This window comes from Cottoperca gobio, chromosome 12 (assembly GCF_900634415.1).
Source record: "Cottoperca gobio chromosome 12, fCotGob3.1, whole genome shotgun sequence".
Taxonomy (NCBI): domain Eukaryota; kingdom Metazoa; phylum Chordata; class Actinopteri; order Perciformes; family Bovichtidae; genus Cottoperca; species Cottoperca gobio.
Window position 1 is genome coordinate 5,681,909 of NC_041366.1, and position 18,568 is coordinate 5,700,476.

An 18,568-nucleotide genomic window follows, 5' to 3' on the forward strand; every position below is an offset into this window, starting at 1 on the left:
ACTTACGTAAACTAACCTACGTTATGTACTTAAGTCACGTGCAAACTGAAGTTACGTAACAAACATACTCATCTTAACCCAAACCCTGATCTTTTACTAAACCTAACCAAGTAGTTTGCATTGTTTAGAGACAAGGTTGCCACATGAGAAGTACACCTGATGAAGGCATTAATATTTAAAGGAAGCCAGAGCCGGTTTAAACGGCTAGCTGAGCCCCTCCTTACCTCCTCTTTCTGTGCATTGTGAATGTATTAGTTAATTATTAATAATCAGTTTGTGGGAACTTGATTAAGCCCACAATTATTAATTACATTCAGCCCATCAACTAGATTTTACTTGCGTATCATTTCAGTTATTATTGTGCTTTATTGGTAGATGCAGAAAACATTTAAATCGTAAATCTTTCTCTATAACATCAAGTATTCATGACTAAATAAGCAACAATCAAAGTTCTGAAAAAAACACATTTTGTTATTATCTACTGAAAGTTTAATACTGAGAAACCCAGCTGCTCCGTGGGGATTGTGTGTCTGTGGTTTGATCCCATTTGATTGATAGTGGCCTGGAAAAATAAGCAAACAAATGTAACCACATTTTGATTCAAATGTTGCTAAACTGTGATTGGTGTATGAAAGTGCATGACATCACCTGAGCTCAGCTCACAGTATGTAGTTGATTGGGAAAATATGTTTTCAGGGCCTTTAACTAACAAATGTGAAAATAATGAAATCACCACAAACTAATTGCCACATGGTGGAACTGGAACCTCCGGGCCCCCCGAGGGTCTGCCTGCTTTGCCCAGTTGGTAATCCAGCCGTGGTTGTAGCTTCACTCAATAATTGTTTTGGGACCGTGATGTGCATACACGATCCAGATTTTCATGTTCATAACATTAAGCTACAACACTTAAAGTTATGAACATGACAATCCTCCAAAGTGAAGAGGGGTTTTTCTTATAGGCTGGGAAACATGTATTAAATCAAGATGATGTCATCGAGCTTTGCTTGTTTCTAAAATGCTGATATTACACAGAAGCTTTCTTTTTGTATTGTATGAGCTTATTTCATGTTAGAAATCTAAATCCGCAAGGTAACTAATTACTACTAGTAATTGTGGTGGAGTGAAAAATATTGCTGAAACAATTAAAAATGTATAAACATTTGTGATAATCCATTAATCATTTATGATATTTGCCGAGCAAAAACACCAAACGCTCTCTGGTTCCAGCTTCTCCAGTGTGAGAAAGGGTTTCATATCATCAGAACAAGAACATCTGTGGGTTTTAGACTTAGACCCCACTTTGGCGTCTTGTAACTTGTGATGGACATCATTCACCATTTATATTTTTTATTTTTTTAGATGCCAAACGGTTTACAGAAATAATTGATAGACCATGAAAACCATCCTGAGTTCCAGCACTAGTAAACTACCTTCTCCAATGTAGTGGCCAAAAGTTGAATTATAAAATGCACGGTACTTGAGTAAATGTACTCGATTCTCCGCAGTGAGGGACGTAGTGCTAAACGCCAGAAAAGTTTAAAGCGGCGGTACAGACGATGCAGCCCAGGCTCCACTTAATTACAGCAGAACGAGAGGAGACAGGGAGCATGTTGACAATGAGTTTAATTAATGTACCAGTAAAAAGTGTCCCTCCCTCTCCATGTCCATTCTGCTGTTCAGTATTAGTTCCACTTCAGTGCTCTCAAAGCCGGGAACAAATAGTGACTCTAATGATGGACATACAACCTCCCCCCTCTATCCTCCCCACACAAGCCCTCGGCTGGTCTCGGGTCACCGCCCTCCCTCCATCCCTCCCTCCTTCCCTCTGCTCCCTAGGGAGGGCAGAGTCGGGGGAGTCAACCAGTTAAACAAGCATGTTCACCCCATCGGCTCACAGAGAGCAGAAGACAACCTTGCATACTGACTTCATTAGCACTGACAAGTTTGGGGGGAATGCTGCTCAGTTTAGAAGACTTTAGAAACATGTGGGGGTGGAGGTGGTGGAGGGGGTGGAGGGAGTCAGCAGCTGCAGAAGGGCAATGATGCAACTCTGGATTGTACTGTGGTGTATTTCTGGGCCCTAACTTTACAGGCTGTCTGCTTCCTGTCCAGCCTGGGCTCTTGTGCTCTCATACAGATATACTGCATTGTCAATTGTGTTGCGTATGTTATCCCCAATCATCTTCTTTTTAAGGAGGAGGTCGTGGTGGATGGATGGGTCAAACCAACACAGGACGTTCACCCGGGAGACCATGATCTTTTTCTGAACCTAAACCTAAAGTAGTTATGTTGCCTTTTAACCACTTGTTTAAAACTGCAACCATAGTCCTGGAGAAAATGTTTCTCTCAAAACGTGGGCAAATTGCAGTACGAGAACGTCATTTTTGGGAGACAGGTTTGTCCTATCGGGATGCTATAAAGAAAAGGTAAGGATTCTGAGGTCTTCAGGCTTTGTCAGGCTGGGCAATAAAGCACATTTATGTAATTACTTTTATTATGAATCAACAAAGAACATTTATAAAAACCCACCATTACATTTGTGTTTATCAGGTGAATTGTTACAATTGATTGTGAAGCAGATTTATTCTCATTATCAAGCCTTTTCTTAGCGCACTCCAAAGAGCTAGAATCAGCTGATGGTTTTCAGGAAGCAAACAAGTGCTTTGGTTTCTCGAAACAGGAAGACAGTCTCCCTGGTGAGGTGCGAGAATCTAAAAGAGTTTGTGACAGATTTCTGCACAGTGATTATCGAGAACAGACACTTTAATCTATGTCTGTGATATTTTATGTTTTGTTGTTTTTTGCTTTTTATTTTGAAATAATTGTGAAAATGTTGGATGGATGGAATAACAGGACAGAAATGTCTGCTTTTGGATAATCTTGCAAATTAAATATCTCGCAAACTATGTCAACACAGTGATGCAAAAATCATACAAATATCCAATATTGCCATGAAGCAAGCCTGCTTATTGATTTGCCCACAGTGGCCTAATACAACTATAGCTGTTGTAAAGAAAGCTACCTCAATGTAAACAGAATGGCATCGCTGTTGTTTGACAAATCTGTATGGTCTCATGGCGTTTAGTGTCATAAAATGTTCCCCAAATGTTCCCCAAAATGTGACAAAATGTACAGAGAATCAACAGGAGACTCATAAAAGCAGCAGGTCTCTCAAACAACGTCTTGATCCCACCAGGTGATGCAGGCACATGTCAGAGGCAGCGGAGCAGCTGCCACGTTTTACAATGTAAACTGGAATATTCTGAAGCAACAATAAATCGATACTCTTGAGAGAATACGGTGGGACGTATCATGTTCAAAATCAAATCTAAACAAAACAAAAGGAATATCACATGAAATTAAGGTGTGAAAAGGTGCCATGAATGTTTTATGCCAGCCAGCCACTGACATAAAGGATATAAATATTGTATGCAAAGAGAAAAATACCCCGTTTGAAGTGTTGAGAGCAAAGACAGTGGGAGAGAAAGGGAGGGGAAGCAGGTAATTACGAGTGGAGCTGCTCTTTGACGGATTATTATATTAAAGCGGGAGGAGGATCAACCAAACACAGCTAACCTCTGTAACAGTGCTGGTCTCCACCTATCAGTGACAGGAACATTACAACCTGAGGAGCCACTTCCACTTGACAAACGGAGCACCAAATCCCCAGGCTGGGAAAAAAGAAAGCCGGCACACCGCAAAGCTCCCCCGGCCCGCTGATGAACTGCTCATTACAAGGCTTTTAGTTACTTTAACTTCACAGTTAACTTGTGCTTTTTTGGAGTACTCTAAAACTTATTACTACGCTGTTTTAATGAAGTGCTGAACTCAGCTCGTTTTCACAAAAGTGGGGTTATTTTACTGTTCTGCTGTTTTGGCACAATCAGGAGGATTCATGTTTTCCTTTGAACTTCTATTGCTATGTTTGAAAAGCTGTGAGGAAGCGTTCTTATTAAAGATACTATGACCACCTCATTGTTCCACTTAGTACATCTTTGAAAACCAACATTATTCATATCTTGCTCTAAAGAAAGACACAGCGGCACTTTTGCGTAACATAATTGCAAATGTCTCTTCATGAAATAACAATAAAACTACTGCGATGCCTGTTTGGTTAAGTTTGGGTTCATTTTCTTAGCGATGGTAACTTAAGTCAAGGCTTAGGGTTAGGGTTAGGGTTAAACGTGTTCTACAACAACAATGCCATTTTAATTCCACATGAGCTGCAATTCTTTTTGCACATCTTGGATGAAATCTTTGAACTAAAAGCTAAGAATTTACTGAGATCAGGTTTAATTAATAGTTCGTACCCTTCAAAAGGATAACAGTGGCTAGTTTCAGTAAATGATCATTATGTTTAAACAAATAGTAAATCTACTTAATAGAATATTTTACTGCTATTGTTTTTACCCTTGCCCCTGCCTGCTTTTGCAGCCGTACTAATTAAAACTAATCTCTCCAGTATTCCGACAGGATAATGTGATAAATGATTCCCTTTCTAGAAAGTGGGAGACTTCCCTTTCTTCCCCAAAAGGACCGATTCTTCACTTGTAGTCTTGGTCCAATAAATACCATCACTGGGTGAAGAAATGTGGGGTTTTAAAAGAATAAAATGTAAAGTGTGTGGAGTGTGTTTGGAACCGAGCTACCTGCTCTCTCCTCGCCCCGGGGCAGGCTATCATCTCCAGTGACACCAGAGGGAGGGCAGACCCCACCCCACCTCTACCGGGCCTGCTGATGTAAGGGATGAGAGGCGGGCGGTGGATGGAGGAGGCTCTGCTGCTGGCCCCGTCTCTCAGGTCCAGCTTCCTCTTTGATCACCGGCCGCCGACCTCCATGTCTCCAAAACAAGGAGCCGGGGCCGCGAACATGCCGCTGAGCCTGTCTCCCTTTCCTTCAGCCCTTGTTCCTTTCCAAATATGAAAAAAGGGTTAATTGTATTTAACAATATGCTCTCTAACCCCCCCCGCCTCATCAGCACAACCCTCTCCTCCTTGATTAGAATTAGAATCACATCTGGCGCCATGTTCTGTCCCTCATTACTGCTGAATCTCATTACAACCCACTCCCACGGGAGGGACCGTGCCGGGATTTTAAGCACACTTTTCGCTTTCTTCCTGCCTCTTGCTCATCACATCTACCTCGCCGCTCCTTCTCTTCTGTGTTTACATTAGCGGAAGTCCTCATCTGAGAGAATGACTGAGCACCACCTCCCTCCTCCACCCTCCTCCCAGAGCTTGGAAATTGTTTTACACTGCCAATTAAAGTAGGTATGTTGAGTTTTTCCAGAGTATGTATTATTCAGAGTGTATTATTTGTTGCGCTCAAAAAGAGAAGAAAAAAAAATCCTCGCTAAAATAGGACTAGCAGAGTAAGTTCCACTTACTTGCAATAAAAACTACACCAAAGGTTTGGAAATATAGTCAACATAGGGAAAATGAGGGAGCTTATTTATGGTGCCCTGAAGTCCTACTGAATAATAGAAACCTCCACATATAACCACATTTTAAACTTTCTTTCTTTGCACCCTTGTGCAAACAGTGTCTGACTGGGAATTTATTTTAGAAGGGAGAAAATAAAGAAATCTGTAAAGTTTGAGTCCAAAATGTTTTACCTCAGTAAAATATTAATTTAAAGCCATGGCAGGCAGAAACAGTTTCTCTGGAGGTTGTACTTGTGAGGAATTAAGAGTTAGAGCGTATAATCAAAGTCTTTTATTTGCACTTTTAAGAACCCAATATAAAGTAACAAAAACATGAAATATAAAATCAAAGCAGTGATGTCTGACATAAGTGGACCCTGCGTCAGAGCGGGGAGCCCTGGACGTCGCAGGAAAGGCCCTGAGGTTCCTCCCGCCGTTCAGCTCTAGATCATCGGCGAGTCGCAGAGCGTGCAGGGCGCCTGCAGTATCTTCTTTATCCACTCTGGATCTGTGAGGAGACAAAACAAGTTCTGATTGGACTGAAGGTTTCTAAATATGTAATGATTCTAAAGACATGTCCGAATATAACCAACAACAACATAGGGGTTGGGGATATATCGAATGTACTCGCTGTATTGCTGCTCGTGGGATGTAGTAAATTACTATATCGCGACAATAGAGTACAAAGTGTCACAGAATTTTTTTTAAGCTTCCGGCATGAGACTGTATCTGGAGGTAAGCAGGGAACCGGAAAAGAGCTAAGGAAGTAAAGCGATAGATCGAGTTTATACGTGTCGAGTTTCGGAAATGGTAATGAAAGATGTCGGCCTACCCGGTCAAACTAGAACCCACGTTGTTTTGTGGTACATGTACATAAACATACACCAGGCATTATGGTAAGAGCGTGTAAGAACTGACTTCAAAATAAAAGCGACCTTCCGGTGAAATTACAATGAATTTTTGAGCTATGGCCAAAAACGTGTTTTGTGAGGTCACAAACCTAACCTCAGTAACCTCACACCAAACCTTTGACCACCAAAATGTAATCAGTTCATCCTTGATTCCAAGTGGACCAGAATGGGCGGACAACGCAAAAACAAATAAAGAAGGCGGTGAAAATCCAGAAGATGTTTTGAGACAGGAGCCGGGATGATGTTGATTCTGACAGATGCCAGCGGTGCACAGACCTGTCAGTCTGTAGCTCCTATAGCAGGGGTGGGGAACCTTTTTCCATATCAAGGGCCATTTTCTTATTTTTTTTTACAACATCTTTCGAGGGTCGTACTAATTATTGAACTCATAACCTCTGCAATTTTTTTTAAGACGCAGCCCATTCATCTCACCTTTCTTTTATGCTGTGCAAAACAACTACTTTTTTATCCATGTATCTTTCTGTTTTATCAGACATCAGAAATCCTTTATTAGTCCCACAACGGGGAAATGCATCTTGTCACAGCAAAAGAACATATAAAGTAAGAGGCAGTACACAATAATTAAATAGAATAAAAAATAATATAAGTACCAAGGTTGATAGAAAATAAAGTGAGTATTGCACATGGCACCACAGCAGTGGTGGAACAGTCTGTTCTTGGTGTGGTGGTCTACCTCTCTATCTCTCCATGTTTGTATGTTCCGCTCTGCAGAGAGCTGCTTGTTGAGCCAAACTCCGCCGAAGAGCGTTAACTTTATCCAAACGCACTCGTCTGCACAAACTAGACACACTGGCCTTTTACTTCCACAAAGATCTAATCTTTCGTCCATTTCTCCAGGAAAGTGCGACATTCCACATCCACCTTTCTCTGTTTTACACTCGCCACGCTGCGTTCACTGATGTTAATGACCGTCTCGTTTAATACTGAAGTTTTTTTACATTACGTGCCCACGTGATGACACGTTCCGCTCGTGTTGTGTTCAAGGACCCTGACCTTGGCCAGGAAAAACAGTCAGTTGCCTGTTTATTCTATTGCTGTCTAGATTATTATTTTTTTTTTTTCCTAGTTGATTTTTTTGCGTGTGTTTATGAATTACCTCGGGGGCCGGATCAAATGGTCTCGCGGGCCGTATACGGCCCGGAGGCCGGAGATTCCCCACCCCTGTCCTATAGGCTGGAGTGACCAGAGAAATCGGGCCTGAAGATGACCTGAAGACCTGGGATGCATAGTAGTGCAATGTTTTCTCTTCCAACTCTTACTACTGCAGGAACCACATTACTGGCAGGTTGTATAACCATGATAAATGGTTCATGATAAATAAGTAAGCTTTTCAGTGTCCAATTATAATAAATAATTGATTTAAAATACTGTTATTGGCATAAAAATTGATCTGATTTCACCCAATATTGTACTCATATGATGCATTCATTATGTGCCAAGGACTGATGTACTGCATATAAATACATTTAAGTTAGAGTAATTCATGCTCATCTCAAATTCAATAACACATCTGTGTATTGACCAAAAAGGACCACAGAAATGATTGACAGATCAAATCAATCAGGTTGGGTCCACACAGGTAAATGGCCTTACACAGTGCGTATACATGCACTTTAGTAATCTGTTACTGTAGTGCAGAAGTTGGATGGAATTCTCTATAACAAAAGGATGCATCGCTATGTGTATTGTATTGATCTTTCCTGTCATCCTGCCAGATACTTTCCATGTCTGGAGTCTTTGTCATGCACATGCTTGCATGTAAAAAAAAGCCAATTAGAAACACTGTTGCGCATATACGTGGCAAAGAAATCGGCTTTTTCTTGTTCTGAAAAGTTGGTATAATGAGAGATTCCTGAGAACTACATGAGAATCTTTCCCTTGTGCATCCGCCCAAATAGCATAACACAATTTGGGCTACGTACTTGTTTCAAGTACATGTTTAGCTGTTGTCAAAGGAAACTTCTCATAAAGTTTGTACTGCCTTTAAGAGTGCAAAAAAACTTTAAGTCAATTGGGACAAGACTACATTTGTAAAACATGGAGAAAAAAGCATCAACCAAAAAACTGAGATAAGACTTTAGAGCTTTCTGACCAATGAATCAACTCAGGACTTTAAGGAGGCAGCCTTGATCGTAAGTCAGCCACAAACAAAAAAGATACTAATCACGTCACTCAAAAACAAAACCCAACAACAGCTAATTTCTAAAATCATTCATCCATCAGTATGAAGTTTTCAACTGACTGGAAATCCAAAATGTCAAGCGACGATGGTTGTTGCGGGATGAAGGCCGACGTTGAAGGTGACAGAAGGAGATGGCTGATGGAGAGCGTAACTATGAAATGGAGGTGCAGAGATGGAAAGTGGCGCTTACCCTCGGGCTCTGGCAGTCTGGCGATGGAATCTAGCAGGAGGCAACGTCTGAACGTCAGCGTCTGGCAGGCCTGGTATGACAACACACACCTGGAGGAGAGCGAGAGGGCGGCATTAGAGAGAGAACACGAACACGAACACGAACACACACACACACACACGTTTGAAAGATGATATTTATGAGACGACGAGTGGCGCATGGGTAAATATCAAAAGGTGGGAGGCTTGATTACTGCTCTGCGAAGATAAATAAACCGTCAAAGAAGGCACTTGGCATTAAGATTCATTTCATGTCCTGTCAGGCACGTTGTGAGGCTAAAGCTAATAAAGACATTTTTTTAGTGGATTTGATTTGAACTTGTTGAAGAGAATGATCTCTGTACCTGAGCCACATGTGACCGTTTTTACAGATGGCTTGTTTGTGGTCCAAGAAGGGCAGCACCCGCCTGACACAGGCTGCAGCGCTCCGAGAACGTCTGCTTGTTCATCTTGTTCTTGATGTGGCCAATCAGGACCTGAGAGAGACACACACACACACACACAAATATAAGAGTTAAATAAAGGCTAAAATATTTACTTTTTGAGCTGATCTGAAACACTAATATCTACGACAGCGTATTAGGGCAATTGAAGTAATAAATAAATAAATTAGGGAGTCGTGGATTAGAGGTTAGAGATTAAAGTCAAACAAATATATATATAAATCTCAGATACTATACTATATATCTATATATAGCTATATATATATGCTATATATATATATAGCTATATATATATATAGCTATATATATATATATATATATATATATATTATATATATATATATATATATATATATATATATATATATATATATATATATATATATATATATATAGCTATATATATATATCATATATATATCTATATATATACTATATATATATATATATATATATAGCTATATATATATATATCTCTCTCTCTATCTATATCTATCTATAGTCTCTCTATCTCTCTATCTCTATCTCTCTCTCTCTCTCTATCTCTCTCTCTCTCTCTCTCTCTCTCTCTCTCTCTCTCTCTCTCTCTCTCTCTCGCTCTCTCTCTCTCTCTCATCTCCTCTCTCTCTCTCTCTCTCTCTCTCTCTCTCTCTCTCTCTCTCTCTCTCTCTCCTCTCTCTCTCTCTTCTCTCTCTCTCCTCGCTATCTATCTATCTCTCTATAGATATATATATATATATATATATATATATAGTCTCTGAGATTAAGAGATTGCGAGAGAAAAATAGATCAGACTACTCCAAGATTTAAGTCCCAAAATTCTGAGAAAAGAACTTCAATATATTAATAGTGTTGTTTTATTGTCAAGGAACAACATTGCTTCACTTTGCAAGGTTGGATCACAGTCGCCGCTGCTTGCCGTGTATTATGCCTGCAGCGGATGCCCCAATTTAATTATACTTTGTAATCAGATTTAGCAATAAGGAAATACAGAATCACCGTATTATCATAAGCATCCGATCTTTGAAGCGACATTGCGGTAGATAGCCCTATTCAGAAGGATGAGGAAGGATATTGCAGTCTGACATACTTTTGCACCTCCTCAAAGAGAAGCAATGTGGTTCCTTAACACTATTTTTCTGAGTTTCTTTCTCGTACATTTAAAACTTAAATCTCAAAGAATATGAGTTTTATTTCAGAATAATACATCCCTCCTCCCGCTCTGTAACACAAATGTTTTAACCTAGCTGATCAGCAGCAGTGGTGGCTGCACACATTTTAAGATTGCGTGTTGATTTTACCCAAAGGCACTGCATTTTCACCTGATGTAGTATACTATACTGACATAAATAAAAGACTGAAATCATTTTAAAAATGAAAAACGCAATATCTTCCTAAATAGAAAAGAAAGAAAAAAACTGACATATGCAAGTCAAACTTCAGATATTTCTGTAGTTTGTTACATTGTTTGTGAAAACAAAACAAAAAGCTATTAAACCATTAAAGTGAGTGCATGAAACCGTTGCTAAATAGCAGCCTAAGTGGCAATTATGGGATACTGGTAAACACATACTACATGGCAAGAAGTATGTTTTTTCATGCTTTGGGTTACACTACTTAGTTCCAATTTAAGATGGTGTGAACCTCCAGGCAAACCGTGGTGATGTCACGCTACATTACTGGGTGTAACTAAAAAGTCCAAGCAACAAAGCCAATCAATCAAGATCAAACTGTAGGGCCGTGCAGAATGTCATTTGTTTTACACTCAAACCTTCTTTTGAGATTTTTGAACTGAAGATTCAAATGTTTTGTCATATTTTAAGACATCATCGTCCTAAAAAAAAAAAATCTTCTTGGAAAACTTTGCTTTTCGTATAAATATGGATTGAGGAAAAATATTTTATTAGATAAAAGCTTTTTGCCAAATGATTGCATGCATCTATTTTTTAGACTTTTTTACAACACACTGGAGATATTGGAAATGTTTGGATCACACAAGTCGGAAACAATCCTACACTGGAATATAATAGTAGAGTACTAATAATATTGGTGTAGCCTAATCTTTTTCTGCAACTGCATCATTACCGGGTTTAAACAGAGTGAACAGACAGAGCAGCAACGTGTTGACGTTATAAATGAAGCTTCAAACTATTCGGTACAGCCCTCAAACAAACCACTGACAACCACATACGGTTGTAATATTCCAGTAGTCCACATACTGTTGGCCATATACTCACATTAAAGTGCGTTAAGCGTACTTTGGGATCATCAGCATATACCTGACATGAAGTCAATCTGATCAGAGCAACAAAAAAAGAAAAAAGATGACAACAACAACAGAAGCTGAGGTGAATAATTATCAGGTGAGTGACTGAGTGTTACCTCTGAAGCTCTGTCGTTAGAGTCTCTGGAGAGGTACTCCACCAGGCCACAGGTGGGGATGCTGGTGTTCTGAGCAATCCATGTGTTGAGGTAAACCACCCCCAGCACCTTCTTCATGTTCTCTCTCATCATGTGGGTCTCTACAGCATTGATCCAAGCCTGCACCTCCTCCATCTGCTCTTTCTGATTCTCCTTCTCCTGTTTTACTTCACCAGGCTCGCCTTTCTCTTGTGTGGAGTCGTCATCTCCGTCATCTCCATCCTTTCCATCCTTTCCATCCTTTCCATCCTTTCCATCCTCCTCTTCTTCGTCCCTTACAAACACCTTGTTCTCCTCGGATGTGGGTTTCCATCGGTGATCTGTGGGAGGCATCTGTAGCGACTGGTAAAGTATACGCACCAAGAAGAGCTTGAAACGCCACAAGTAGGGAGAGTCTACTTCCTGGATCTTTTTATCGAGCTCTTCCAGCAGCGACGCAGGTATGCTCTTGTTTTTCAAAATTTGCCACCTCACAAGATCAAGCAGGTCGGCCGTTTTGTACAAGTTCTGTGTGGGGGACTTGAGCAGCAGTGCTGCTGCCATTTCTGGCGTTTTCAGGGTCACAAAATGAACCTGGTAGGTCCTGTTTACTGGATGATAGCCGCCAACCATACCTTGTGTGCTGGCGAGCGCAATGTACGCTCCGTTGTGGCTCACTGCAATTCCGTGTATCCTCCTCCCTGTGAGGTTCTCAGGTCGCAACATGTCCTCTTGTTTGAAAATCAAAGTGTTTTCTGTAAATGTGGGCGTCAGCTTTTTTATCCACCCGTCTACAGAGCATGTGTACACTGCGACGCCATGCTGACTGATCGCTAGAGAGACCACAGGGAGCGAGTGCAGCCCGGCCACATGAGAGTTGTGCACATTCAGACCGGCGGGTGAAATCATGAGCAAACACCAAAAGACATAGCAGCCGCGTGAGGCAACGATGAGGCTGCAGCTGGACTTTTGGATCGGGTGGATCATCGGGACACATTTGAGGTTTTCGACGGCAATCTCGTCGCACTCCTTCCAGAGGATGACCGGGTGTCGCAGGGTGAAGTAGCCCTTCACCCCCGACAGGCTGACCGGCACGATCTTGACGGGTCCCACCTCACTGCCGACGATCAAGCCGCTCATCCGCCGATCTGCGCTTTCATACTCCCACCACGCCAAGTCGCTGGGTCGAGTCACACCTGACTCGACAATGTCATAAAACTCAACATCTGCAGTGTCTAAAAAGGGCAACACAAACTTCCACAAAACAACATCGCCGTTTTCCATTAAGACGGCGAGGAGGACCATCTCCATGTCTTTGCACGTGTTGTCCGGCTGAGCCTGTTTGGTCGTATAAACGCTCGACCACTCCATCCTCAGAGGAGTCTGCATACGGAAGCGCCGCTGCAGCTCATCAAAGTCCAGCAGGTTTGCCTGCGGAGGCTGGTTGTCTTTTTTGGAGTAGCCTCGCTCCTTTAGCCTCTCGCTGTACTTTTTGGTGAGATCAACTAGCATGTTCCACTCGAGACGCTTGTGGCTGTTGTGAATGGTGAGTCTGTGGTCAAGTGTTAGGCAAGCGAGCAGACAGCGCCCGCTAGAGTCACAACCTAACGGAGACCAACTGGCGTATTTTATTCCTTTGTGAAGTCCTATCGATGGGTTTATCACTCTGTCGGCCATAAAAAGTTGCCTTACTGTGGGGTCTGGATGTGTAGAGAACTTCTCCATCGCTTGAGCCAGCTCTGCAGATGGTCCCACCTTCAAAGTTAAAAACACAAATGAAAGCAATATTCAAGGTTAAAGGTCAGGGTTGAGAAAACGTTTAAGTTGTTTCAGCCTACATCCTCTCTACATATGTAACTAGAATGACACACCAAGGATATGTCCCGTCTCTCAATGTTACCAAAAGTGAAAAATAATTAGTGTATGCGATTCGTGATTTGGTCCGCTCCACAATGTAATGGGTTCTTCCTTGGCGCATGGTACACCCCTGAAAATTGGGCCAGTAGTTTTTCTGTAATCCTGCTGACAAACAAATCGAACCAAAAACATATTCTTCCGGTTTCAGGCCACTGCCATGTGAACACAGTATACATGTGGATGGATGATGCAGCACATAGAATGTGACCTGATTGAGTGCCATCACCTACTGCTCCCTGCTGTAGCCCTCCTATTCACAAGCAGTTAATCATATCTATAAAATGAGCAGGAGACCAACCCTGCCAGTCTGCCACTGTGCCTAGTGGATTATAAAATTCAGCTCCATCCAGTATTTTATCTGCCAAGTGGATTTTTGGAGTAGAGACGAACCTATAAACACTCATGTTTACACACCAGAGCAGCTGCGCAGACAAATTTACCACAGCAAAATTGTTTTTCAGTTTCTCTTTTCATCAACATTTGTATTTCATTTCGTTTTTAATTATCTTTCTTTTACTTGAGTAAATAATGAAAATACAGAAACATCCACCCCTGCCAAACTAATGGCACACAAGTGAATAGGAGCTTGGCTGTGATTCTGAGGCATGTTTACCCAGGTTTCCTAACAAGTAGACAAATAGTAGCAACACTACTCCAATAGACTCACAGATGTCTTTTTGTAATTACATATACATCCTTTAGGCACACTTGTGTTACTTATTAGCAGTATGTATATTGGCACTTTTGTTGCCAATCTACATCCATGTTTTCCAAAAACTTCACTTGAGATACAGTATATGGGGAAACACTGTACCACAGGTAATTTTGGTTCATTGATAATAACACAGCTGCCATAAATAACACATCTGCATCATGCAGTTCATTAGTTCAAAAGTAGGGAAGTTACAGATGACAATTGAGGCAGAAATATACTCTGTACTCCTGTAGACAAGACAGCATTCTTTTTAAAAGCTTCTCACCACTGGTGTAAACACTATGAGAAATATTCAAATATATCTTTTTATCTAAGGAAGTGGCAACCATTGAAAGACGTAAAGGTTTTTGTGTCCCAGGACTGTTCACTCAATACTTACGATCGTGAGCTTCACTTTTCCACAATAGCTGAAGATTAAAGGGATGGTTCACCCCAAAATCCAAATGCATATTTTTCCTCTTCGTAGTGCTATTTATCAATCTAGATTGTTTTGGTGCGAGTTGCCGAGTGTTGAAGAGTCTGCTTTTTTTCTCCAATGTAATGGAACTAGTCTCGGCTTGTGGTGCACAGAGTGCCAAAATAATGTTGGGGGGAAAAACTCACCAGCATTGTATCTTTACAGATCAAATCATTACATAATAATCCACACCTTGATGTTAGCAGTTTCATGTAGGAACTATTTTCTTTCTACCGAACAACACCCCCCAGTAAGAAAGAAAACTGAAAGAAACTGTTTTGAATATAGCATTCACTTAAACTGATATAGTTTTAAGGTGGCTGAAATACTTCCACAGCAGTACTTGTTAGCTTCTGTGCCTTTACTCCTGTCTGCTTCTCCAAACTGGGGGCGTGTCGACCCCATCTACTGTAGTAATACACTGACTTCGGAGAAGTACCTCAGACAACCTTGCTTCAAACAATCTGAACTATGATACCATCCCATGTTAGGAGAAACTGAGGCCAGGTCATGAAGATGAGCAGACGATACGTGTCAAATTTGGAAATTGGTGGCATTCCTCTTCAACTGATTCATTCCGTGCTGTTGTTGTTCCACAACACATTATATTATAAGACGTACACAGTCTTTATCAGAGATTTATGAACGCGACCACTTGCTTGACGGCACGGTGCAAATTCAGTAAAGTTAGGTGCCATCCGCCTAGTTTACGTGCTAAAGTCGTATCAACATCCGCGCGTGCTACGCTAACAGGGCTACTTGGGTCCATCCTTTTTCCTGTACCAAGGAGTAAACAGGCTAACATTGGTGGTTATTTACCCGCATTTTTAACGCTTCTGTCGGCACGGGGATTGAGGTCCTGTGCAGCGTCAGCTCTTGTTTGTTGCTGTGGACATCGCACACCAGCTCCATCAGAGACATGGAGCTGGTGGTGCACACAGCCAGGCGGTGATCCTGCGACCAGGCGAGCGGCTGCAGCCCGCTGACCGGGGCCATGAGCGGGACCACGGGGTCCCGCTTAACCGGCACATCCACCGGGCTTATCAGTAGAGCATCCTCATCTTCTGGCTCGGTCTTAATTATTAGATTACTGGGCAGTGAAGGCGCCGAATTTGACGGACTGGCAGCCGCCATGTTTTTTCCCTGCGGTGGAAGTGACGTTGGCGAACGCGGAAGGTGAGGAAGGAGGGACTTCCTCCGCGCAGTTAAATAGTGCACTGTGTATGACGTCAACAGGATTAATGTTTACTTCTGAAAGGTCAGGCTATTTAAAAAACATTTATACTTATATGTGTATACATGCTTCGTTTCAATACGTGTTTTATTTCATATAGTCCCATAATTAAGATTTTTTTTATTTGTTATTGTTGTATTAGACTGCATTACTATTAGCTAGGTGTAGGCTACCTAATAAACTGACAATTGAGTGGAGATCTACAGAATCTCTGCAAACACTGTGAGAGCCCTGGAACAAGGTAAAACAAGTAATACTTTCTTAATGGTTTCACCATTAAGAAAGTATTACTTGTTTTTTAGGTAGAGTTATAATTATGTATTCCAGTGGTTTCCATCCCATCCTAAATTTATAATGTGTCACTCTGACTTTTCTCTTAAATAAAAAATACTTTCAGCTCCTCTGACCTTTAAATCTTCTTTAAATGAAACAATCTAAAAGGAGAAAATCACTCTTTGGTTGAGCCGTCACAACAGTCCACAATCAGGCTATAACCTGTGATGAAGGGACATTGCTTAATTTTAATTCTTATCTTGTTCAACTTGAACCGGTTTAAATGTTTTGTCTATATCAACAAAACAAACGTTTAATAGGCTCAGCCTTCATATTCAGAAACAAACAAGAAACATGCTGCCTAAGAGCAAAAGTTCATCTTATTTATGAAAAGCAGGTTTTTTTTATCATTATCCCTCTGTAGCTATAAAGAAAACTTACACTGGATCAAACGTGGAAAAGACCATGCCTGATCTCTGAAATCAATATGCCTTTACCCCCGACAGACTGTCAGCATGCATCTGAGGGAATCACAATCAATAACCTTGCTATGTTAATGAGTGTTGTAATTACCCATACATACACACTGTGCATATTAGCAATTTACATGACAAATTATATTTTACATGTTGTAAACTGTCTTTTTTTATATTTCAATTGCATCATGTTTTTGTGAGCCATAAATCGTACTTACAACTAAGAGGAAAAACATGGAAAAAGCCAATACATATTTTCCATTTGTGTGCTATGTCAATTAATTTGAACTGAAGGAAATATTAAAACAGTTACTCTATGTAGATATTTGTTCGTATCAAAGCTATGAAATAAAAAAATGTCAATGTTTATGCATCCTGCAATATTTTCATTGGAATATTTGTCTCCATAGATTTCTTTGTTCAGAGAATAACAACACGATATTCCCTGTAACATTTTAGTATGTATACTACTGAAACATAAATCACAAATACTTTTGTAATTAGACTACTTAACAGCAGATACATACCTCGTTGGCATATGTATTTATCTTTTTAAAACAGTTTTATTAAATGTCTAATGAAAACTAAACATGTGTTAATGTTTGTTTTAGGCAGAAGAGCTACTATAATTTGACTTTAATGTCTCAGAATGAAACAGCACATGCAGCCTTGGGCAGTGTGTCAGGACTTGCACATCCTTGTTTTAATTAGATTAGATTAGATGAAACTTTAATGTGTTCCATGGGGAAATTTAGCAATCTATGTGACACATTCACTCAACGAGATTAGGTCTATGTTGAAACAACGCTGCTACTCAACAATGACATATTCACCACTCTGAGAGAAAAGAAGGATGAGCCCAATCCTTGACAGGCACGACATCAGTCATTTCATCCGTCCGAGTGCAGTCACTCGTCACAGAGAGAGATCATTCATTTTCACGTTTCATCGTTAATTAATAAAAATATGAAAACTGTCACATCCGCAGTTGATGGCCAAGATAAATATCAGCATGCTTTATGCGATAAGTCCTTTGACCGGACGCTCCTCGACCGGTCAAAGGTCAAACGGCTGCAATCGGATGCAGAGCTGGAGACTCCCAGGCAGACAATGATTTGTTACCACCCTCACATAAAAGCTCCTCTCTTGCAGTAGCTCGCCTGACTCTCAGCGAGATGACAGGGATTTCAACAGGCAGCAGTTATTTGTCACAAAACAAATTGTTACAAATCTGCGAGACAAATACGGAATAGCTCACCCACCATGTTTTAATCTCTCATTTTTCTGTCTTTTGTTTCGATAATCGAAATGAATAAATGAACGGGACCATGGTATGTTTCATTCTTAATGAAGCGTGTAGTGAATGAATATTTCAAACACCTGCTGTGTGTCTTTGGTGGTTTTGACTGGGGACCCAATCCCAGCCTGGGATGTATGAATGTTGGATTAAACATTCATCAAATGCTGTCACAAAAACTTTATCCTCTCCTGTCAACCACACGTAAAGATAGAAACAGGCCACTGTGCAGGCCAAAGTAGCTCAGCCATGATTTGAACCTCAGCCTTTGGGTTACTTATTGTGTAGTCGTGGAATTATTTAGGCTGCGTTGGAGTCATGTCTGAAGGTATATGGATATGGATGGGGTCAGCTCAGGTCAATCCCCTGCATCTCTAATATCTACCTGCTGTCTTGTTATTGCCTGCAGGTTCCTCCTCAGCCTTTCAACCTCCAGTAGACCTCATCCTGTGCTGTTTGCTTGCTCCGAGTGTCACTGGAGGTGCTTACATGTTTCTTGTGAGAGAAGCCCGCAGGGACGTTTTGATGCATGGTTCATCATACATGTTTTAATCATTCAGTCTCTCAGACACCTCCCCGGAGGGGGCTGCTG

General features: G+C 41.0%; 1 protein-coding gene across 1 annotated transcript; it reads right to left on the bottom strand.

The window, feature by feature from the left end:
- Positions 1 to 5,699: 5,699 nt before the first annotated feature.
- Positions 5,700 to 15,866, bottom strand: gtf3c4 (general transcription factor IIIC, polypeptide 4). The gene is given in 6 exon segments (XM_029445158.1): positions 5,700 to 5,930; positions 8,727 to 8,815; positions 9,109 to 9,173; positions 9,175 to 9,240; positions 11,590 to 13,362; positions 15,516 to 15,866. Coding segments are annotated over 6 exon segments (2,373 nt in total). The 5' UTR covers positions 15,831 to 15,866; the 3' UTR covers positions 5,700 to 5,865.
- Positions 15,867 to 18,568: the final 2,702 nt, after the last annotated feature.